This window comes from Lactuca saligna, chromosome 3 (assembly GCF_052625555.1).
Source record: "Lactuca saligna cultivar CGN05327 chromosome 3, ASM5262555v1, whole genome shotgun sequence".
In the NCBI taxonomy this organism is placed as follows: Eukaryota; Viridiplantae; Streptophyta; class Magnoliopsida; order Asterales; family Asteraceae; genus Lactuca; species Lactuca saligna.
This window is the reverse complement of record NC_136419.1, coordinates 39,960,267-39,984,513: the sequence shown is the minus strand read 5'-3', so window position 1 is coordinate 39,984,513 and position 24,247 is coordinate 39,960,267. Positions and strand designations below refer to the sequence as shown.

Genomic DNA, 24,247 nt, shown 5'->3' with positions numbered 1-24,247 from the left:
TATTTTAATGTTTTTTCGATTTAAATTAATATTTCATTAAATTAAAATATGGGGTCTCTTTGAAAATATGAGGGTGTTTGGGAAAACTTTTAAAATGATTTTTTGGACTTTTAACTTTTTTAAAAAGTTAAAAGTGTGAAAAGTTGTTTAGAAATTATAAAAAATCTTTTAAAATGATTTTTTGGCAAAAAGAAAAAGTTATGGTTTTAAAAGTCAGAATTTGTGACTTTTGGTTTTTAGCATTTGCTCTTTCAAAAGATAATCCAAAGACATTTTAAAACTCACTTTTGGAAAAAAAAAAAAAAAAAACTATAAGTCAAAAAGTCATTTTATTGAAAATGACTTTTAAAAAAAAAACAATCTCAAACACCTCCTATATGCATACTAGAAAGCACAAATGTGTTTTTACACAGTTATCCCAATGGTAAATCGGAACCATCAAACGCATTTGTCGGCTCCTTCGTTTGAAGCTTCAATATTACATACAGTGTCATGTAATCATCAAACACAAACTCCTGGTATGATTGTTCTTTCTCTGCTGTCTCCTCCAACAACGTCGTGCCAGAAAAATCCTAGAATCATTTTCCTGATTATATAAACATGCAATCAACATTCGTGTTCCATCCGTCTGAGTGATAACTTTGTGCATGACACTCTTATACTTTTCATTAATAATCACTTGCAATTCGATAAGCAATGCTCCATTATCAGTTAAGCATCGATTGTAAATTTGATTAGAATCGTTAATTTTGTGATCGATTTAAGGGTTTAGGGTTTTAGATTAATTTTGGTCACCGAGATCAACGCACCTTCGCTTTAAGTTTGTCAATTAGATAATTGTTTTAATCGATTCAATTCTCACATATTGATTTTAGTTCTTTTGTTTTGTTAGTAAATCCTTTTGTGAAATTCTTAATCTCGAATCTATGCAGTTGAGTTGTAAAGCCACTACATATCAATTTGTAATTGTGTGTTAGAGATTTTAAATTTGTCGAATTACTTTGCAATATCCCTCTGTATTAAGTAATTAGTCAACACCTTTAATCCAGTCTACTTACAATCATAATCTCTATGCAACTATGTTGATGATTCTCACTAATTTGTGAGCTTCTCCGGTAATGATTTGGTATTACCAAACTTTAATGTCTGTTTAATCTTGATTCTTAGAGAACTTTGATTTGGACTTGTGTTTGAGTTTCAGGTGTTCTTGCAAATTTCAGGAACCAATGGTTAGACTACTCACTTTTGGTTCTCAATCGTGATGAAGATAAAGATGTTCTTGACTGATGATTTCAGGTGTTCTTGGTGGGCTATTTTATTCTTATTTATTTATAAAAGAAAATCAAATAGAGGCAATTTAGTTATTTCATTTTTGAGAGGGATCAAATCCACAACAAAACATGCTAAAAAGGACCGTCAATCCAAAAGTTTAGTAGTTTGGGCATTTTTTTGGAAAAATGCATACCAAATGGACCATTTTTGCATTTCTGTCTAAACATAAACATAATATCAAGACAAATTGCAAAAATAATCCTTGTGGTTGGCAAATTTATGTGTTTTTGGTCCAAAACGAAATGTTGGTGCACCAATGGTCCAAAATTGGATCTTTCTATTGTTTTTGGTCTCTATCTACTTAAAAAGACCATTATGTCCTTATAATTTGTTTTTCCATTTTTTATTATCAGTTTTTATTCAAAATAAAAAACCCCCACCATACTCAATTTCCCTTCCCGTTCAAACCGTAGCCTATTCCCAAATTACAAAAAAAATTGGTTGTCGTCTACAACCTTGATCGAAGAACCTACACAATTAACGGTGCATCTACACTCGTCTAATCGTCTTCCACCATCGGCAATCTCTCCCACTGCCTCCTCCTCCTTCCTTTAACCCGTCGACGCCTTCTTAATGAGGAAATTGATTTCTAGAACCATTTTCAATTTTTGGATCTGAGGGAGGCAATTTCTGGAACTTAAAACATTTGAAAAGATTTTTAGGCTTTGATATCGGTTGTAGGTTTGTTCTTGATTTTGATTTGGTATGGTTTGGTGTTGAATTTCAGTTTGATTTGAAGATAAAATTTTGTGGTTGTTGGAGATGAAACGTGAAAAGTGGTATGAGATGGTGTTTGTGGGTAGAGGTTGATCGAAGATAGTTGTTGTTGAGAAGAGGTTGAAACACACACACATAAACACATTATCCTTACTGTGTCCTCCCGTTCTCAAACAAAATGAAGAAATCGAGCATCAATAGAGAATTTTCTTAAATTGCTGAAATCCTATAAGTTCTTGAAGTGCTTCGATGTATTCCATGTTCAATCGATTTTTTTTACTTCTTCGATCTGTAGTTTTCTAGTTATTGTGCTTTGATGTCCACATCGAGGAGATGAAATTAAACATATATTGGTGGTGTAGACGGGTGGTAATGGTGTTGATCAATGGTGGTGGTGGTGGTCGGAATGTAAAAGCTGGCTTAGGCGAGGAGTCTCCAGTAGCTTATGTGGTGAAAGATGGAGGAAGATATGGTGGCGACAATTTATTAAAGATTTTGAGGTGGTAGTGGTTGATGATGGTGGAGGCGATGGATTGAAGTCCGGTGGTGGGTCTTTACGAGAGAGAGAGAGAGAGAGAGAGAGAGAGAGAGAGAGGTGGTGGGCTGTTGACTTAAGAGTGGGGTGGTTTTTTTGTTTTTTTAATTAAAATAATAAGAAATTAATTAAAAGAAATTAAAAAAGAATTAGTTAAAGATATAATTGTCATTTTAGGTAGGGTATGGACCAAAACTACGAGAAAATGATAATCATAAGGATCAAAACCACACAAAGTATCTAAAATCTGATCACTGTTACAGTACCAAAACTTTTTGGACCAAAACCACAAATTTTTGTCAACCACAGGGACCATTTTTGCAATTTTATCTAATATCAGTATACTAATACAGTAAAATCACCTAATGCGACGTGAACAGCATAAAAAATAAAGTGTTGCCGAACGAGAGAGATTCTCTAGTATAACATAGATAAGTATAAAATAAAAAGATGTTTGTAAAAGATTATAAAAAACAAAAGTCATACATGGATATTTGTTAGTTCCAAAATCCACAATAACTATTTGATTGAAGAACTTGAACAGACAGTCGAACACCAATTGAGTTGAGAACCAAATGTTTTTTTAACAAAATTATTTTTTTGTTTCATTACATTTTGTCTTAGCAAGTTAAATTTTCCAAATACATCTTTAACATTATTTTATTCAGTTTCAAGAGACATAGGTTAATTTTTTCATAGGATAGTATTTGTGTCTAAAAGAGAATCTTACATTGATCAATATAGTACAATATATAAGAACTATTAAAGATGACATATCTTGCATTTATACCTTTAAATAAGGAGGAAGTGGTCATTTCTCTTCATTGTAATTATCGTTCCCCTTATTGTTGATGACAAATACTTGCCTGCAATTATTCTTACCCCATAATTTCATCATCATTATCCTATAAGTAACCACTTAGAAGAACACCAACAAAGTAAACCTTAGCAAAAGTCATGGCCCATCTCCCTCTAGTAGTAACTTACGTTTTCTTGGTTGCAATTGCATCCGCAATATCTATTCATGCAATTGCAACCCGCAAAACATTTCTTTCTTGTATGAATAAATCCTTTGTCCCGTTTGCTACAACCTCAAGATACGTCTACACACAAGACATGCCAATGTACTCATCCCTAGTGTCTTCTCAACACAACCCTAGGTGCTCGAATTCAACCGCATCTAAAAGACCAGTTGGAATTGTCACACCAGAAAACGAAGCCGAGATTCGTGCAACTATTCTTTGTAGCCGAGAACAAGGACTCCAAGTTAGAATCCGAAGTGGTGGCCATGACTATGAAGGCCTTTCATACCTTTGCAAAACACCATTTATCATTATTGACATGAGAAACCTTCGTTCAATTACCATCGACATTAAGCACGAAACTGCATGGGTCCAATCGGGGGCCACACTCGGGGAGCTTTACTACCACATCGCAAAGAAAAGTCAAACTCACGGGTTCCCGGCGGGGATATGTCCAAGTGTCGGCGTTGGCGGCCACTTTAGCGGTGGAGGGTTCGGTGCCATGGTGAGGAAATACGGCCTAGCGGCCGATCACATCATCGACGCTTACTTAATAGACGCGAAAGGGCGGCTCGTTGATCGGGAAACAATGGGTGAAGATCTTTTTTGGGCAATTAGAGGTGGTGGAGGGGCGAGCTTTGGTGTTATTGTCTCATGGAAAATCAAACTCGTTAGGGTTCCACCAAAGGTTACGGTGTTCAACGTTCACAGAAGCATGGATCGACAAAATACCGAAATCGTCCATCGATGGCAACACGTTGCGCATAAGGTTCAAAATGAACTTTTCATTAGAGTAATTATACAATATATACACGATGATAAGAATACATCCGTTCAAGCGTTGTTTAACTCGTTGTTCTTGGGAGAAGTCAAAGATCTAATCCCGTTAATGGACAAAAGCTTCCCGGAACTAGGGTTAGAGCCAGAAGATTGTACCGAAATGAGTTGGATAGAGTCGGTTCTCTACTTTGCAGGATTCACGAGTGGGGAACCTTTGGAGGTGTTACTTGGAAATGAAACTGACCCTTACGTAAGCTACTTCAAGGCAAAATCCGATTTTGTGACGAAAACTATACCGAAACATGTATTTGAAAGAATACGGAAAAAGTTCCTTCAACAAAAACTTGTGTTCTTGATAATGGATCCGTATGGTGGACGGATGAGTGAGATCCCAGAATCTCGTATTCCATTCCCACATAGAGAAGGGAATTTGTACAACATACAATATTTGGTGAAATGGGAAGTGAATGGTGTTTGGGCATCAAAGGAGCATATACATTGGCTTAGGGCGTTGTATAGGTACATGGAACCTTATGTCTCGAAACACCCGAGAAGTGCGTACCTTAATTATCGAGATCTTGACCTTGGAACAAACCTGCATGCAAACACGACTTACTCTGAAGCTCGTAAATGGGGTGAGAAATACTTTAAGGGAAATTTTAAAAGGTTGGCTCAAGTTAAGAGGAGTGTAGACCCATATAACTTTTTTAGAAATGAACAAAGTATTCCACTTTATTAAGGGAGGGAAGAACATATGTATCAGTTGTAAAGTGGATAATGTAATTTGCCCATGCATCTAAAATAGCTTAGTTGTAATTCAGTAAATCAATAATTGCTATATTAGTTCCATATAACCAACATCAAAATCCCGATTGCTATTTAAAACCAGATAGCTAGACTACAATATAAATTATCATCAGGCTGATAGATTTATATATAAATGATTATTATTAAAACATCAATTGCCTTAACCAAATTGACTTCCTTTCTATTGATCCCCTTCGAAAAGATGTTTTTTCTTGTTTATCTCGATTTGTGGCTCCTAACCCTCAACATAATTTTGACCAAGCCACGTAAGCAGCCTATTTATCAAAAAATACAAGTAACAAACTTGTTTTTCACTCTACTGATTAAATTTGACAAAACAATAAGCGATCATAAATTACGAGTTTTATTGCAACTGAAAAATATTGAGCTTTAAGTTGAACAAAGAAACCATGTATCAAATTTGGGTCCAAGACCGACCCATAAGGCCACAACTGGTCTAAGACCAGCCCATTTTTTTGGGCTGTCCAATTCAAGCCCATATAGCAAAAACGATCAATAAGCGTTTGGATTTTTATGGTAAAGACTAAAGACGGGTTCAAGAATAGTATTTAGAAATATGGTTCATTATAATCTTTGTCGATCTAAGCGTATGTTTTTGAACCAGACATTACAAACAAAAGCATTAAAACACACCGCCCATATAAGGTTTGTATTTTTAATGTAACGACCGGTTCAATGATGGTAGTTTACTTTAGGACTCCAAACAACTTTTTTTTTTTTTTTTTTTGTGGGACAGTGATTTCAAAGATGATGTATAAGCGTAAACAAGTTGTAAAGCCGAAGTAAAATTTTTATGGACTTGGTCTTCTCCTCCACCTACTGAAAAGTAATTAATCAAGTGTTGTACCCCACGTAAATAAATTCCATAACCACCCATACCCAACACCATTTATAAGATGCTCTCATCACCATATATATATATATATATATATATGAAGTTCTGGAAAAAGAAATTGAAAGCACAGGGCCTGGTTATGTTGATGGGTCGTAGGGTCCTCATTTGTCATGGTGAAGTTGATAACATGCAAAAAATGATCAGTATAATTTTAAAAGCCCAAATTTTTTGTAATCCTAAGTTCAGTTCCAAAAATGAAGTCTCGCATAGCTTTCTACTTTTCTAGTCTTGTAACAATTCTGATTACCACCACCATGATCTTTGTTTCCCATGGCAGTAATGAAAGTGATTATGAGGCGTTGTTGCAGTTCAAGTCGATGATCACGAATGATCCACTAAGCTCATGGAACACTTCCTTTCATTTCTGTGATTGGAGTGGTGTTTCATGTGGGAAGCGTCATAGAAGAGTGACTTCTCTAAGTCTGAATTCGCAAGGCCTTCAAGGCTCATTGTCTCCTCATGTAGGGAACCTGAGTTTCCTTGGACAGCTTGATCTCATGAACAACAGCTTTCAAGGAACGATCCCTAACGAACTCAGTCGTCTATCCAGATTAAATTTCCTCTATCTTGGCATTAACAAATTCGATGGCGTCATTCCAACCAACTTGTCTCATTGTTCTAACATTGAAAGGCTTAGTCTTGCTTCCAACAAGCTAGTCGGAAGCATTCCCAAAGAGTTGGGTTTTCTCTCCAAACTTACTGCTATTAGTGTTCAGGATAATAACTTAACAGGTGGACTCTCGCCTTTCTTGGGGAATATAACATCGATACAAGTTTTCTCTGCAAGAAACAATCCGTTGGGTGGGAGCATTCCAGAAACCCTAGGCCATTGGAAAAGCTTAACAGAATTTTACTGTGGTGGTTGTAACTTATATGGAAACATCCCTCGTTCCATTTTTAACATCTCGCTCCTAACTCGTTTTTCCTTGGCTAGGAATCAGCTTACTGGTGATCTTCCCTCAGCCATAGGTGAAATGCTCCCTCATCTTGAGCTCCTTCAGTTGTCAAGGAACCTGCTGACTGGACCTCTTTCACCCTCGATATCTAATATGTCCAACTTGACATTTCTTGAAGTGAATAACAACAATTTTAGCGGGAAGCTGACAATCGACTTTGGAAAACTAAAAAATATCTATTTTCTCTCCTTAGCTTTTAACAGCTTTAGATCTCGAGAAGCCGATTCTATCAAGTTTCTTGATACTTTGGGAAATTGCACTAGATTAGAGCTGTTACGTCTTGATAATTGCAAGTTTCAAGGAGTGCTGCTGCCAACAACAATTGGTAATCTTTCTGATCAACTCGGTCTTTTGAATTTAGAAGGCAATTATTTATATGGAAACCTCCCTTCAAGTATAGGCAATCTAGTTGGCTTAGAGACTTTAGTATTAGCACGTAATGGATTCACAGATAAAATCCCTTCCACCTTCGGTAAGCTTCAAAAGCTACAGATTGTTGATCTATCTAGAAACCAATTTTCGGGGCCAATTCCGGATGCTATCGGGAACTTATCATTGTTGATAACACTTGATATAAGTTTCAACAGATTGGAATCGCATATTCCATCAAGCATGGGAAATTGTCATCAGTTATCGGAGTTGTATCTTAATGATAATAAACTCAGTGGCAAAATACCTATACAACTTGTTCAACTTTCATCTCTAAGCATAGCATTAATTCTTTCTCGAAACAATTTGTCTGGGTCACTTCCAATACAGGTTGGGAAACTCACGATGTTGACTTCTCTGGATTTATCTGATAATAATTTATCAGGCGACATTCCTAGTAGCCTTGGTAGTTGCACTAGCCTTGTATTCTTCTCCTTAAAGGGAAACCTATTTCATGGCATGATACCATCGTCATTAAGTTCCATGAGAGGAGCTTCAAAACTCGATCTTTCTCATAATAATTTATCGGGTCAAATTCCTCGATTCTTGGAAGGGTTTATCTTATTAGAATATGTAAACCTGTCGTTTAATGATCTTGAGGGTGAAGTACCAGTGATAGGAGTGTTTGCCAATGCAAGTGCATTCTCCATTTCGGGGAATACTAAGCTTTGTGGTGGTTTGGCTGAACTAGGGTTGCCCAAATGCAAGAAGATGAATAGAAATCATAAAAAAAGGTTTCCTTTGTTCATAATAATACTCATTCCGATTGCATCCACTCTTTCCATCGTTTTATGTTTTGTGTATGTTTGGTGTAAGAAAAAGAAGGACCAACCGAGTCAATCATCGCCGGAACCACAATCCAATATGCAAGTATTGTCGTACAGTCAACTTCTCAAGGCTACCAATGGCTTTTCTAAAGATAATTTAATCGGCGAGGGTGGCTTCAGCTCTGTTTACAAAGGAACCACCGATCATGATGATAAATTTGTTGCAGTCAAAGTTCTACGTCTTCAAACTCGAGGAGCTCACAAAAGCTTTATAGCAGAGTGTGAAGCATGGCGGAATATTCGACACCGAAATCTACTGAAGATACTAAATATATGTTCAAGCGTTGACTTTCAAGGCAATGAATTCAAAGCTCTAGTGTATGAGTTCATGCCCAATGGGAGTTTACATGATTGGTTGCATTCAAGCTCAACTAAATCCAGACTCAACCTTCTTCAACGAATAAATATCCTCATTGATGTGGCATCTGCACTTGATTATCTTCACAATCACTGCCTACCAACCATCGTTCATTGTGATCTAAAGCCAAGCAACATTCTACTTGATCATGAAATGGTGGCTCATGTTGGAGACTTTGGTTTAGCTAAATTTCTTGGAACAAATTCAAACCAAAATAGCACAAGTGGCATTAGAGGAACAATTGGGTATGCACCTCCAGGTAAAGTTCACGTATTCCTTAAATTGTGCTCATATTTATTAATTATGTTAATCATGTTAATACTTTTTTCTAAAGCAATTGCTTATAAGTTACAGAGTATGGTATCGGTAATGAGATGACAAGTAGTGGGGATGTCTATAGTTTTGGAATACTATTGTTGGAGACGATGACAGGGAAAAGGCCGACAGACAACACCTTTAATGAAGGTCTTAACATTCATAAGTTTGCTTACATGGCGTTGCCAGATCATGTAACCGATGTTATTGATCATGATCTTCTGAATTTTCTTCAAGAGGATGTTATTGATACGAAATGTATCTTAAAAAATGCAAAGAATATAGAGGAATGTTTGTCTTCAACTATCAAGATTGGAGTATCATGCTCCATGGACTCTCCATCACATCGGATGAAAATCGAAAATGTTGTCAATGAGTTGCGACGTATTTTGGATATGCTTCTGAATATGTGAGGTGTCATGTAGTTGGTCAATATTGTGGGTATTAATTGTTAAATATGTATGTATTTGAGTATTTGGTGAATCTTCTTGATGGTATGAACAATGAAATAAATGGATTGAATGTATTATTTTGATATTCTGATTATGATGGTCTTTAAGGAAAAGATAAATGTTTGGTAGGTTTAAAAAATGGTAACAAGAATCTATAACTTAAGGTAAATAACAAACCTCTGTGATATATTTTTAGTTTGGAGAACAAAAAATTTATGTCTTAGTTTTTTAAAAGAAAAAACTTGAATTCCTTTAAAATAAAATGTTAGCTCCTATAAAATTATTTTGAAAAAGAATATTTTTCTAATATAGTGGCATAAACAAACATGTAACTTCTCTATTAATTTGGATACAAAAAATATTCTTTAACTTTTATAAAACTCCAAAAACATAATTGAAAAAAAAAAAAACATTTTTACAAAAAACATTAAATTTGAAATTTTGTTTTTAGCTGGATAAAGTATTTGATAAAAAAACACAATTTAAACATTTTTTAAATATTTAATAGAGTTATATCCTAAGATTTTTTGTCGGGTTTGGAAGATGCTACACTTTCTGGAATTGTGTGTTGTTAATGACTCCCAAATTTATTTATGCATAGGTCAAAATTCAAATCATCATACCTGTCGCATAATATTAAATCCAAACATATTACAATTCATAATATAAATAAAATTTTCATTTATAACCCCTCATTTAATATATTATTTTCAGGTCACCATCCTATACCTATATTTGAGTGAAACATCTGTTTGAAAAAAAAAATGATAACAAATTACGATCATAATAAAGTTTTGATTATTAATTACTTTTCAAATCAAACGTTGTCACCTTAGCACACTTAAATCATACCTTTTGACTATACATCATTTTTATTTTTTTTACCAAGACTTAACCTCCCAAAAATTGAATGATTATATTTAACCATTTTATATATAGTTTTAAATTCATTTCAATGATGTCAACCGATTGTAATTAATATTTATAATTTCTACCCTTTAGTTTATTTTATATTTACAATTTCCTCCCATTTAGTTTATTTGTTATTGTAACATATAAAATAATATTTATGACTTATTCGTTTTTTATTTGATCTGATTACACATTACAATATTTTATAATTTTATAAAAGTAAACAAAAGATTAAAATATATAAATTATATTTTAAAAATAAAAAGGATAAAAATAGAAGAAAATCTGACTATAAATCTAAATTAAATATATAATAAAGTACGGACTATGGTTGTTAAAATCGCGATCCTGATCGTAGGATTCTACGATCCTACGATCCTAGGTATGAAAAATAATCCGGATCGTAAGATCGTAGGTAAGATCGTATTTTGGGTAGGATCCGATCTTACCTTCCCTTGATTATTATTATTTTTTTTGCAAATGAAAATTAGATTTACCACTTTATGTCTTTTAATCTTTATTAATTTACCATTTATCATTTTATGTTGTAACTTATGATTAATATTTTGAAGTTTTTATGACTTTTAAATGAAAAATTAAATGTTTGAAATATTTTTCATGTTTAAAAATTATAAATTAAAATTATGTTTTATTTTGTGGGATCTTGATCTCGATCCCGATCTTGCAAACCCAAAAACGATCCTACATAGAATCCCAATCTTTACAACATTGGTACGGACACACAATTCAAGACAATTCAGATATATTTTTTTATCCAGTGCACATTGCAAAGATAGTGACGAATTTTAGCATGTTTAATCATAACAAATGTAATATTTTTCTTATAAATAGACCCTTCAAAATCATTTTCATCATACCAAATTTTGGAAACTAAATTATTTTAAGTAACAACATGAATTGGCCTGAATATTTATCATAGTTTGATGAATTAAATTATGAGGTGTGTTCATTTATTACTATTAAGATATTTATGTTTATGTATATCATATATTCATATTTGTATCTATTGATTGCGGTAACAATATTCACACTAGCAATGCACCTCAATATTGTGATAATGAAAGCAGTAGTTATTCCATTAGTAACACATCAAATTTTGAAACCAACATGGTAAATGTTTTAAGTTTATTAGTAGAATTATTAATCAATGAGTTTATTAGTTTCTAAAAAAACATCATTTTCAAATATTCAATTATCATGAACAGTTAGACTGGTTCAAAAGACGGCGCACCGAATTTGGTTACGTTATTGTAATAAAAAGATTCACTACTAAGGTAACTATTTATATTTAGAAGGTTACTCGTAAGTCGTATCCAAGACGTCTTTCTGAAAGTGAAACCCAAATAGTTGAAGATTTGTTAAGAAAACATGTGAAACCACAAAATATATTATATATATTAAAACATAAAAATATAGAAAATTTATCCACTCTTCCAACAATATAGTATAATGCAAGCCAAAAATTCAAGAAGAATGGGAAAAATGACAAAACTGAAATGTAGGTTGTTATGTCTTCTTAAATAAACATGACTATGCTTATTACAGTCATGAAGATGCATCACCATACGAGCTTCAAGATTTATTTTTGCTTATCGAATTTCATTAAAGATGTGTACATTCCCGTACGTGATGCTAATGGATATTGCATACAAAACAAACATGTATGAGATGCCCCTCTTTGAAATAGTTGGTGTCACGCCAACTAATATGACTTTTTGCATAGCATTCATCTATATGCATAAGGAAACATTTGGTGATTAAAGTTCCCCCTTGTAGGTGTTATTCGAGGGTATATATTGGTCTACAGGTGCCTTGGTAAGTCTTTGTAAAAATGATGTGTAGTCAAAAAGTGGGTCTAACGTTTGATTTGAAAAGTAATTAATAATCAAAACCTTATTATGATTATAACTAGATTATGACCCGCGTTAAACACGGGGAACACATAAATAAAATGCAAATTTATATAGATATTACAAAATAATTATAAAAAAAAGTAGGGTTATTTGTATTATTGAAATGTATAAAAATTACACTAAAATAGGTAAATATATATAGCGTTAAAGGACCTCTTTATAGACAACATTTTTTGTTTTATTAGTTCAATGACCTTGTTTGTCACATATAAGTACCTTCGAACATTTTTTACTTGTGACACGGAAAACAACTATATATAACCAACCATGCGTGAAAATGGGTATACACAAGTATAATCCAATATTTAACAATGTACTTTTAAAATACATTGTTATTTTATGGCTATATTGCAAAATATAACTTTTTATTTCAAAAAATAGCAACTTATTTATGTTCCTTCAAAATGAACCACATAACCCCCCCCCCCCCCCCCACACACACACACACAATATTAAATATAAAGAAACTATAACCAATAAATCTGCAACGAAGCTAATCATCTCCCTCCACTTCATCTCTAATATCATATCTTTTTTTCCTTAATCTAAGTTATTGTCACTATCATCGACAATGTTAAGATTCATTGATGGCTTCTTTTTTATTTTAAGGATAATATGACATAAATCATTTATCAGGTCCATCATTTATGTTTATATCTTCATTTTTTTTTTTGTTGATTTTGATATTCCTTCTTCAGTTTACAACCATCTTTTTTTTTTTTTAGGCTCCTTTTTTTATGAAATAACATTTTTTTGTGACATTCTTTCTACAGTTTTGAGTATGTGCAGGTATGTTGATTTTTTTTGAAGTAAAGAAAGTAGGGTTTTTGTTCGATGTTGGTTCCTAGGTTTGGTTCTTATTTTTTGTGATTTCTCATAATCCATTGCGTTTTATTTTCCATCTTTATCTACAATCTTTATGTATAGAACACTTTATCCATATAGTCATTCACTATAGAGTTTAATGAAGGAAAAAAGAAACACCCCTTTAGTTTTATATACTTTGCAAATTATCGAGCCTCCATGCAAAGCTTATAACATAATGAAAAAAAACAAAAAACCCTTATGAGGTAAATGTCAATTACGATTCTACCCGTTTTCCTCTTGTAACAATTATCTCACTTCAAAACATCTACTTTTGTGTTTCAGGATATTATTGATAGCATGAAAGATCCAAGCATTGTTGCATTTTGGTTAATCACAATGCCTCAAATTATGGGAGGATTTAAATATGGTGATGAGGTCAAACATAAAATATGGTGGTAATACAAGGTTCTTCTATTTCTTATTTATTTATTTACTTCTTTTTTAATTCAACTTTATTACAAAATTAAATAGCTTCTTTTGTTGATATTAGTGTTTCTTATTTAGAAAAATATGTGATATGATCAACTTCGTGATGCTATAGCAATGAGAAAACTTGGATGAGCAGAAAGTGAGATAAATTTATAATTTATTAACTTTAATGAGAAATTAATTAATTATAATTTTGTTATTGAATTTGAAATACAACATGGATTATATCAATGGATCATGAACGTGCAAGAAATGATCCGGTGGTAGTAAAGAACATTCCTTACTATAAAGCAAATAGCAAATTAGGGGCAGAAGTGATTTAGCTCAATCTACTATCATGACCTCAAATTAGGGAGCCTATTTTCATCTTTCAAAACATGCTTATATTTAACTTTAAAGCTCAAGTCAATTGTTGAGAAGGTATATTTTTTATTCTTATTTTGTTACTACCGGAGGCATAAAAAAACTTTCTAATGAGGGCGTTCATCTCTTTTGTACAACCCGTCTGTTATATTATATCATGTCATCTCTTGTCTTGTCTATTGATTTTTTACAAAGGTATACACACACATGTAACATCATAATTTCATTACATATAACATCCAATTTTAACAATGAGTTTACTGTTTTCGAAAATAGGATCATAGTTACCGATTAAAAAGATGGAACTAAGATATCATGCTTGAAAAGTGTATTGGTTCATAAAAATATCCGAAACTTTTGAAATTTGAAATTAATAGTTTCCGAGATTTCAACATATAATGTATATGGAAAGCAATTTTGAATGAAAATAAAGCCTAAATTTAAGGTTTACATTAATAAAGAACCAATTATCGTTTTCATTCAATTCCTACATTTAATTTCTTAATATAACGGATTGACTTCTTGTTTAATCAAGGTGACGTAAGCAAATTGATCTAAGGGTGTAAAACCTATAAAGAAAACACAATTAACGATCCAGATTGTTTTAAATGATGTGATAAGGTTTCTCTTTTAATAATATTTAGAGATTGTTATATTTTTTTCCAGAAAGATATTTCACATATTTGGGGTTAATAATCAAAACTTTATTATGATTGTAATTGTTATCACTATTTCACCCCTTTATAAGTTTAATGCAATTTTTTTGGAATGTTGCATGTTACTGGAATTTCATATTTTGATCTTCCCTTCAAAATTTAATCCCATAAAACACAATGGAATTGTAATTTGGGTTTAGTCAACACTCTTTAGTAGAATAAATTTTATAAAACCCGCACTAATCAATACATTTCATTTCTATTCCTGTCTCCAATATTATTATTTTTTTTATTTATATAAAGTGTTTTCACTAATATGAACTTAGATGTTGTGGTTAAGGCCGGACAGAATGGGAGCGGGGAACGGGTGCAGGGAGCTTCCCGCCCGGCGGAACACCGCACCGTCGGTGCGGGGAAGCGATGTGCGGGAAACGAAGAGGGGAGCCTCTCCCGCTTTCTCTCTCTTGCTGCGATTAGTTGTAATTTCCTTTTTTTTTTGAAATTGAACCGTTATTCAACGGTTAAAAAGTAATTTTTATTATTTTATTTTTTTATTTTTTTGGCTATAACGGCTAATTGTATTTTTTTTTTTAACTTTTTTCCACCCTTATAAATACATACATATTAAACATCAAACATTATTCACGCTACCTTCTATTCTCTATTTTCTTCTAAAAAAATGAATCCCGACAATCAAACCCCAACTTCCGATCGAAGGAAAAAAAAGTTATGGTTCGAGTATAATCATCCCTTCTCGAAACATTTTTGCTATCGATTCATCCCCGCAAGGAGTTTATCGCCCCCAACTCGATGTTCCCATTCAATCTCCACTACAATTTCAATACTAAAATGTTGGACAATATTATTCGATGCAAGTTCCAAATGTTTCGCCGCAAATGTTTTCAAACTTTGTTGTGTTTCCGGATCAACAATCGTCAAATCAACCTCAACCTCAAACTCAAACCCAAACCCACCAACAACACCAACTTTTTGACGAGTTGGATGACTCGCAAGAAGAAGAGATGGTTCCCGAAACCCAACCTACACCACCCCCACAAAGACGTAAAGGGAAAAAAACAAACGCGTGAGGGTGTTGCACAATCGGGAAGACAAAAGCCGACTGCATGGCTTCCACACGAAGAGCTAATTTTGGTCAAAGTTTTGGCTGACATTTCAGAAGATTCGATTCAAGGAAACGCACAACCGGAAGAACATCTTTGGTTTCACATTTTAGAATGGTTTCGAGAGGAGCTAGAAAAAGGCGACGACTACCGTATGAAACATCAACTGAATTCGAAGTTTCGAGAAATAGTAAGGGGGTTTCAAAAATAACAGGTTGTACAACAACCTAAAAACCCAACGGAAAAACGGTCAAGGACACAAACAAATACTTCAAGAAGCTTTGTAGTTTTACCTTAAAGAAGTCGGAAAACCATTCAAGTGGCATGATGCTCGGGTCGGTCTAGATTTAAATCAGGATGACGAACTCGAGCTCGAAGAAATTGTCCGCCCAATGGGTAGGGACAAAGCGAAGAGAAAGGGAAAAGAGACTTTTTCGGGTGCATCTGATTTCAACGAGGAAAATGACGAAATGCGGAAAATAACAACATCGTTTCATCGATATAATCTTAATTTCTCCGAACATTTGGCGTTCGACAGAGAAAAAGAAGAAACAAGAAAAAAGGAGCGGGCGGAAAGACAAGAAATAGAGGATGTGAAGTTTTTGATGGAAAACATCGATCATCTATCGAGGCCGGCTCTCGAGCTCGTGACGAAGAAGAGGGAAAAAATTCTACAAAAATATTTTCCGTAGGTCATTCTTGGTTTGTTTGATTTTTAGTTTGTCTTTTTTCTTAATAAAAAAAAATTCTAGTTTTTTTAAATTTTAGGTTTAATTTAACTTTTATTTTAATTAATGAAATGCTTTTTATTTTTAACTAAATTTTATGTTTAGCATTAATTTAACAACTACAAATCATAAACAAAAAAAAAATTAATAATAAAAAAAAAATGAAGGAAGAACTTCCCACCCATTCCTTGAGTTTTAGATGAGGGAAAAAAAAGTGAGGAAATAAGGGATATGATCCACAAAAAGTGAGAGAAGTTTCTCTCCTACTCCCTCCTATCTAAGAAGGTTTTGAACATTTAGTTGAATGAAAAATATCCAAATAGTAAGGCAAAACTGTTGGAAACCATGTAAATATGAGCAAAAGATGAATTTTTTACTGGGTGAAACTAATAGAGCTCGACCCATTCTTGGTTTACAATAACAATCTATGTATTACCAAAAGAATCACCCATAGTAAGTAAATTAGGTCATTAACTTTAAACATGTAAGCACCAACAAGGGAATGAATGTAATTTGCATTACGGCTACTATGACTACAAAATTGTTTAATTTCAAGTTTCAACAAGAAGACTCTCTTTATGAAACACCAGCAGCAGGAAACAGCCTAACAGACATCGCCTTCTGCTCATCACTCAACAAATCAAACCATTTCTGTATGCAATCAATTGCACTTGAACAACTCACAAACCTCTTATTATTCTTATCACAAATTTCTTCAAAACTCAGAGGCGTTGTACCCAATAAAGAATTCACAGCTGCAAATTGGACCCTTAAACTCATTTTCCTCGATGTGGTCCCGGTTATGAACCAACTCAATTTCATTCTAATTTTTTCCACGTCACCATCTTCCAATCCATTTCCATGAATCCCAAGTCTGTTACATTTACAATTATCCAATTAAAAAAAATTATAACAAACAAATAATTAAAACAGTCAAAAAAAACTAAAACTCACCTTGCAAGTTGGCCTAGAAGAACAAAAACAGCAGTCAAAGGCGTTTCAACTACAAACACTTCCAACAGCTTCAACACCTGACTAACAATGTTCTCACAAACCCAACCCCACTTCTGCATATCCAAAATAAAATTAACATAATTTATTTAAATGAAAAGTTAAAACTACATATACATATACATATACATACCATCTTAGATGCTATTAACTCCAAAAGTGACAAAACATCCCCAAAATCAGACAAATCACCATCAGAAACTGTTGTTGATTTCAGTTTATTCAAGAGAAGCGATGCGACTTCTTCCATGGAAACAGCACCAATTAGAAACGGACACTTGGCGCATGATGATGATGGGTTTTCCTTTTCATGGTATGTGACTAATGAACTTACTACAGTCATTATTAAACTGTAGTCACCTACTTGGGATAGTAATTTTTCTCCACATATGTAACCAAAGATATGTAGAAATGTTGAAGTTGAGGGAGTGGTGATGTGGGAAATGGTGTATGATGTTTCACATATGGAGTCAATTCGGTCAAAAGCTACACAAATTGATGCTAAAAAAACTGCTCCAATCACCAGCTGTTGCAATGAAGCTTTGGAGTCTGATGATGATAGTGACTCGGGATTTATATCACTGTGGATTACTACTCTTTCATTGATGATAAATTCTTGAATTAGAGTAATAAGATCATCCAAATTGCATACTTTTTCAAAAATGCTTCTTGTCTCTACATCAGACATCACTGCACATAGAAAATAACAACTGAATTATAAATATATACAAAATAGAGTAAGTTACATTTTTGCTAGCTGATTTCTTTGCAATTTTGATCCCTAAAAGTTCTCTCTTGGGATTTTGGTCCTTATTTGTGGTTTTTGGGATCAATATTGCAGAAAATAGTTATTTTACTAGGACTAAGGATAAAAAAAATACTACAGGAATCTCAAATAAGGACAAAAATTGCACTAGAAAACTTTATGGGATCAGAATTGCAAAAATCAACTATACCCAGGGACCAAAGGTGTGATTTACTCTAGAAAATATGAAACTAAGATAACACATACCTTTCTTGATTTGTCCAGAAAAGATATCAATGGTCTTCAAAAAGCTCTCATCTAAGACATGGTTGACATTAGTCAAAGCAATGCTCAAGGGGCTCTTCAAGAACAATGAGAAGAACACACAGACCTTTTCCCTGAAAAATATAATTGAAAGAGAAAAAATGGTTAAAAATAAGCACATATTTTATAAATTCAAACAATTTAGCCAAGAAACTTACTTGGGTGAGAGAATTTCATCAGCAGAAAGAGCAGAAACTATATTTGTAATCATGTGATCACTCTCAGAAGACACACAGCATTGAGTCATCAAAGCTCCTATTGTATGAAATATCTTGGAAAGGCTGACACTGTCCTTGATTTCTGGAAACACAACAATATACTGACAAGAATCATTGACACCTGGCAACAACCCATTTGAGCAATTAATTTCAGAAGGTCTAGAATCTTCTACAACATCTAACTGGATGTTTGGAAGAGTAGGTGAAAGAGGCCTTTCAACTGCAAAACGGTATCTTTCCTCCTCAAATTCACTATCCAAACTAAGCAACTTCATATAATCATCATCCAACATTCTCTTAAAAATCTCAACATTCTTCCCACAATTTTCAAGATTATCATCATTACTTAAATCAAAATTTTCATCACCAACTGTTTTTTTTCCTGGATCTTCCTTTTGCTCGATAATCTTGCAAGAAGGTGGCAATGTAACTTCTTTCAATGGTTTATCCACACCACCTACTTTTGTATACAAATGCTCAATAGATTCAGTTGCATTTAGGGTTCGCTTTCTTTTCCTGTTTTTTCCATCTTTGTTTTTCAGTCTAAGAGGAGTTTTGACATCATTGTTTCCAGCCACCAGTGCATCATTTCTTGCTGTAGGAAGCTCACTAGACAACCTTGAAATAGGCAGCTGTTGATTGAAATTCAGTTTATTACTTTCATCTGGTTTAGTGTTGGAAAAAACACATTTCCCCTGTGAGCCCACCAACTGTCGATCAGAAAAAGATGACATGCTTGAAACAAGGGCATAATTGTCTACATTTTTTTTGTTAGAGCCTCCAAGGAGAGAGTCCATTTTAGTAGCAGTACCTGAGGTGACTTCAGTACATGTTCCAGATATAGGAAGTGACACTACAGGAGATCTTGTAGAATTTGGCTTCATAAGTTCTTTTCCACTCTCAGGGTGCATAAATTTCCTCTTTGAGTTTACATTTCGATTCTGTAAAAAAGAAAAATGTCACTTACTACATCCAAGATACTGCATCAATGCAATGAAGTAAAAAAGTATCTCAACCTCAATAACAAGATTTATGAGTTACTAAATAAATAAAAAAACTAACCTGTTCCATGCAAGATTTACCAGCATTGCAGATTTCATAACAGCTACAGAGTCCTACACGATTTGAAAATCGAGCAAACTCCAGCTTTAGTTGATGAAGCTCTTTTTCAACTGCTTTTTTGCACTTCTTTTCAAGCTCAGCTACCTGATTAGCATGCTTCACTCTCTCCTTTTCAAGCTTCAGCCTTTTCTTTAAAAGTTTCATTTCATCATATTTACCTTTCATATCTTTTTCAGTCAAAACACAAGAAGGGTTTGTTAAGTTTCTTGAAGAAACATCATTTTGAATCTTTTCACTTCCAATTGTAGTCATTTGTTTGGTATCTTTTTCCTTCTGTTTTGCTTCCATCTCTTTCTGCAATTTAACATACTTCTGTTGACACTCTTCTAACTGCTGATGAATCCGATCTGCACGTTGTTTCTCCTCCAAAGCATTTTTCATATTCAATTCTGCAATCTTTTGTTGTTCTTCATATTTCTTTTTCTCTTTTACATACTTTTTTCTTTCAGCCTCAAGTTTCTTGTTTGCTTCTTTAAACTTTGAACCTTCTAAAACCAACTTAGATCTTACCTCATCTGCCTCACACTTTAATCTTTCACATTGTTGTCCAAATTCCTCCCTTTTTTTCTTTTCAACATCAACAAACTTTCTTTGCTCATCAGCTTTACTTTGTTCTGTTTTCAACATTTCTCGCATTTTATTACCTTTTTTCTTCTCCATTTCAGCTTTCTTTGTCTCAGAGTCTGCTCGTTTTCTCTCATTATCAAGAAGATTTTTAAGTCGAGTTATTTCTGTTTCCATTTCAGATACACGCCCTTGAAGGGATGTAATTACATCCATATCCTCGGATTTTGGAGAAGACAACTCATCCCCCAATGGAACCTTCTTCTCAGCCATTAAAACTTCAATTTCAGCTTCAGCCTCAGTCTTTGCAGTTTTCAATGCTTCAGCTCTAATCTTCTCCATATCTGCTCTAGCACTCTCTTTTTGAAGATCCTTCTTTAGCTGTTTCTTTTCTGTTTCCAAATTAAGCAACTGTGCTTTGAGCTTACTTAATTCCTTTTCAATCTTGTCTTTTTCAGCCTTAGAACTTTGTAATGCCTCATCGGCTCTTTTCTTTTCTTCTACAGCTTTCTTTCTATTGGTAGCTGCAACACTTGTTTCCTTCTGAAGCTGCTCTCGTAGGCAATTTATCTCCTTTTCACTTTCAGAAACACGCCCTTTGAGAAGTGTAAGTTCTTCACTCACATGTTCTGGTACTGAACCTTCTTTTTGACTCAATGATAAAATCTCAGACTTCAGTAAGGATATCTCATTCTCCAATGAAACTCGTGCAGCTGATTCTTTTTCTTTATTCTTCCTTTCATTGTCAGTTTGCAGCTTCTCTTCCTCGCAAGCTGCAAAATAAGTTAACATCAATTACTGATCCCAAAAGTTGTTGTTTCAACCCTAAAATGTCATATAATGAGGTGTTCTTCCATTTCTCCCATTTGGATCATATATATACACCCCGTTTGGATCATATATATACATAAACCTTTCTACCTCACAAAATAACATTTACGATTGCATAAGTAATATAATATGCAGATCTAAAGGAGTGCAGAAACAATGTATACTTACCCTTCTTGAGTTTCTGAACATCATCTTGCATCAATATAAACTGTCGCTCATAAAGCCCGACTGCCTTCTTAAGCGCGGCCCTAGCATCCTCCGTCTTCTTGCACTTCTGTTGCACTTTTAACAGTCTATCTTTCAACTGATATCAAATTGTATTTATTGGTACACAATCGAAAAGATTTAAATAATTTAGGACTGGCTAACCAAGAATAAAGAAATGCGAGTGAATTCTTGAAATCAAATGTAGTTCTTGAGTGATTACGATTAACTAAATCAACAAATATGAAACAAAAAATTCAAATGAATTACCTCGCTACAACAAGGATTGGCTGTAGATTCATCTTTCAATTCCAAATGCTCCGCCATGTCTGCTGATCCTAGGGCTAATGCCCAATGGTAGCTACCGCATCGATTTCGTTCGAATTAGTTATCTAGCTGATTTTGGCCGTTGATCTTTTTCTCCCCCGTGGCGTCTACTCGTCTACTGCTTGTGCTAAACCCACGCCGGTCGCCTGTGTAAAACCCTTTCTGTGTCAGCCGCTTTCCTCAACAAACGGGTCGGGTTATGTTCATTCTTGCCGAATCATACTTTTAACAGCCACATACTTTCATGTTTTCTCACATCGACCACTATAGTTGTAATTCTTAGGTATAATTGTAATAAATTAATTTTTTTTTTGTTTTTGCTTATACAACCCGTCCCAAACCCGTAAATAATATTTTTTTACATTTTGCTTAAATAGTGAACCACATGGTTTTTTGTTATAGATTCGTCGCTGGTAGACAAGTTACTTTTGGCAACTAATATTCTTCTATTATTGGAAAAAGGTAACTGAAAGGCATTCCATGTATGTATACATGAAATGTGATTTGCTGTTCCACAACGTATGTAGTTTTTAATAGTAGCTCCGCATGATTTGAGGTTGTCGATAGTTGGTGATCAAGTGATTATTGTTGGATTGGGTGTCTAAGCCCATAACTATAACGGATGTGTCCTTGATTTTATTATGAGCATAATCCTTTTGGGTTGCCTTCACACGTATAACTTGACAGGATGACAAGGGGAAAGAAATATAGAATAGGATTTATTATATGAATAGTAAATTGGTACTCAGAATGATTTTATTAGTATATTACAAGTTTAATATATTATTTGGAAATCATATTATTAATTAGTAATTAATCGGAAATTAATTTGATATTAATTTTGGGATTAAAGGAACTGATTAATAATGAAGGGACTGTTTTGCATATCATTGATAGTTGCAAAACTGGGTTGATGGAATCCATAAAGTAAAGTGGACGAAATTTTATAGGGAAACCCTATAGATTTCGTCCAAGGGCTCTAAAGAGGGAGTCTATGAGCTGCTTTGTGCCGAAACAATGTATTAGGGTTTCCACCTGAAAACCCTAGCAGACATAGCTATATAAAGACCCTCATACATGATGAAATCGGCCTTAAGCTTCAAAAACCCTAAGGTGGCTGATTTTCACCTCTCTCTCCAAGTTATCCTTTGCATTGAGTGTTTGTGACTCCATTAGAGGTGCAACACTTGGGGCACTAGGCTTTCAAGAGTCAATGATCAAGCAAGGATTGTTCTTGTTATTGCTACATAACAAGTAAGGTAATGATCAAACCCTATTTGACATGTTAATTTCGAAATTGGGTATGCTAGTCATAGGGTTATTGCTTTGGAGTTTGGATTTGCATGTTCAATAGAGAAAAACTTAGATCCAAAGCAATCAGGGTTGCATGTGCACCATATGAATGTTGTAATACTTAATACCCATCAATTATATCATAAGGAAATCTCATCATGTGGTCATATTCACAGGTTTGCTGGTTATTGGTTCTTGAGTTTCAGAAATTACTTGTTGGCATTATTGTGTTTTAGTGTGTAATAGGTATGGAATAGTTTTCGTGTATCATTTATTGTAATACCTACCATGGGAACCCCCACATGGTCTTAACTACTTGCCATGGGAACCCCCATATGGTCTTCCTAACCACAAAAATGTCACATACGCTAAGAATGCAAACAACTAGGATGTCATGGAAACCCTCCAAGGTCTTACACCAAATGTTGGATTAGGTGTCTAAGCCCATAACTATGTTTGGTATGTACTTGATTTGATTATGAGCATGGTCCTTTTTTGTTGCCTTCACTCATGCAACTTGATAGGATGACAAGAGGAGAAATAGTATAATATATTATATGAATAATAAATTAGTACTTAAAATGGTTTTATTAATATATTACAAGATTAATATATTATTTGGAAATCGTATTATTTAATTAGTATTGATCAAAAATTAATTTGGTGATCAAAAGAGACTGATTAAATAAAGGATACTGATATTGCAATTAACTGTTAGTTGCTAGTTGGGCTATGGAGTCCTAATAGAAGAGATTGGATGAAAACTATGGGAAACCCATAAGGATTTCGTCCAAGGGGATTTCTAGAAGGGATCCATGGATTAGTTAAGGCCTAAGCAAGGAAATTAGGGTTTCCACCTTAAAACCCTAATAACCTCAACTATAAATAGACCCGCATACATAAGAATTCGACCCTATGCTTCTTGGAGTTGCCTTAGCCGAATTCTTCATTTCTCCTTAGTCATCTTGTTGCATTGGGTGTTCGTGACTCCATTAGATGTGCAACACTCGGGGCACTAAGCTTTCAGAAGTCAAGATCAAGAAGGATTAAACTTGTTATTGCTACATAACAACAGAGGTAAAGATTCTAACACCAATCATATGTGATTTTCGATATATATATATATATATATATATATATACATATATATAC

At 33.8% G+C, this 24,247-nt stretch overlaps 3 protein-coding genes across 4 annotated transcripts; 2 read left to right on the top strand and 1 right to left on the bottom strand.

The window, feature by feature from the left end:
- The first annotated feature begins 3,541 nt into the window (after positions 1-3,541).
- Positions 3,542-5,125, top strand: LOC145035399 (berberine bridge enzyme-like 22). The gene has a single exon (XM_078983945.1). It carries the CDS (start codon positions 3,542-3,544, stop codon positions 5,123-5,125), a length of 1,584 nt encoding a protein of 527 aa, XP_078840071.1.
- A 1,046-nt stretch (positions 5,126-6,171) lies between these two features.
- LOC145035771 (receptor kinase-like protein Xa21) lies at positions 6,172-9,540 on the top strand. The gene is made up of 2 exons (XM_078984278.1): positions 6,172-8,938; positions 9,034-9,540. The coding sequence occupies exons 1-2, from the start codon at positions 6,304-6,306 to the stop codon at positions 9,405-9,407; spliced, it is 3,009 nt and encodes a 1,002-aa protein (XP_078840404.1). The 5' UTR covers positions 6,172-6,303; the 3' UTR covers positions 9,408-9,540.
- A 7,415-nt stretch (positions 9,541-16,955) lies between these two features.
- MEE22 (maternal effect embryo arrest 22) lies at positions 16,956-21,986 on the bottom strand. 2 transcript variants are annotated; one of them, XM_078984276.1, is made up of 8 exons: positions 21,746-21,986; positions 21,440-21,575; positions 19,817-21,213; positions 18,695-19,695; positions 18,480-18,610; positions 17,601-18,157; positions 17,411-17,523; positions 16,956-17,330 (listed from the first exon to the last, which is right to left on the bottom strand). In XM_078984276.1, exons 1-8 carry the CDS (start codon positions 21,800-21,802, stop codon positions 17,033-17,035), a joined length of 3,690 nt encoding a protein of 1,229 aa, XP_078840402.1. In that variant the 5' UTR covers positions 21,803-21,986; the 3' UTR covers positions 16,956-17,032. The 2 variants fall into 2 exon arrangements, with proteins under 2 accessions (XP_078840402.1, XP_078840403.1); XM_078984277.1 differs by having other exon boundaries at positions 21,440-21,553.
- Between the last annotated feature and the right edge of the window lie 2,261 nt (positions 21,987-24,247).

Excerpts from the sequence above, each read along its gene's own strand:
- LOC145035399 (XM_078983945.1), top strand. The coding sequence starts at position 3,542 with ATGGCCCATCTCCCTCTAGTAGTAACTTACGTTTTCTTGGTTGCAATT.
- LOC145035771 (XM_078984278.1), top strand. The coding sequence starts at position 6,304 with ATGAAGTCTCGCATAGCTTTCTACTTTTCTAGTCTTGTAACAATTCTG. Across the intron at positions 8,939-9,033 it reads AATTGGGTATGCACCTCCAG|AGTATGGTATCGGTAATGAG; the intron begins GTAAAGTTCACG and ends TATAAGTTACAG.
- MEE22 (XM_078984276.1), bottom strand. The coding sequence starts at position 21,802 with ATGGCGGAGCATTTGGAATTGAAAGATGAATCTACAGCCAATCCTTGT. Across the intron at positions 19,696-19,816 it reads GTAAATCTTGCATGGAACAG|AATCGAAATGTAAACTCAAA; the intron begins GTTAGTTTTTTT and ends TCTTTTTTACAG. Across the intron at positions 17,331-17,410 it reads CTTCTAGGCCAACTTGCAAG|ACTTGGGATTCATGGAAATG; the intron begins GTGAGTTTTAGT and ends TAAATGTAACAG.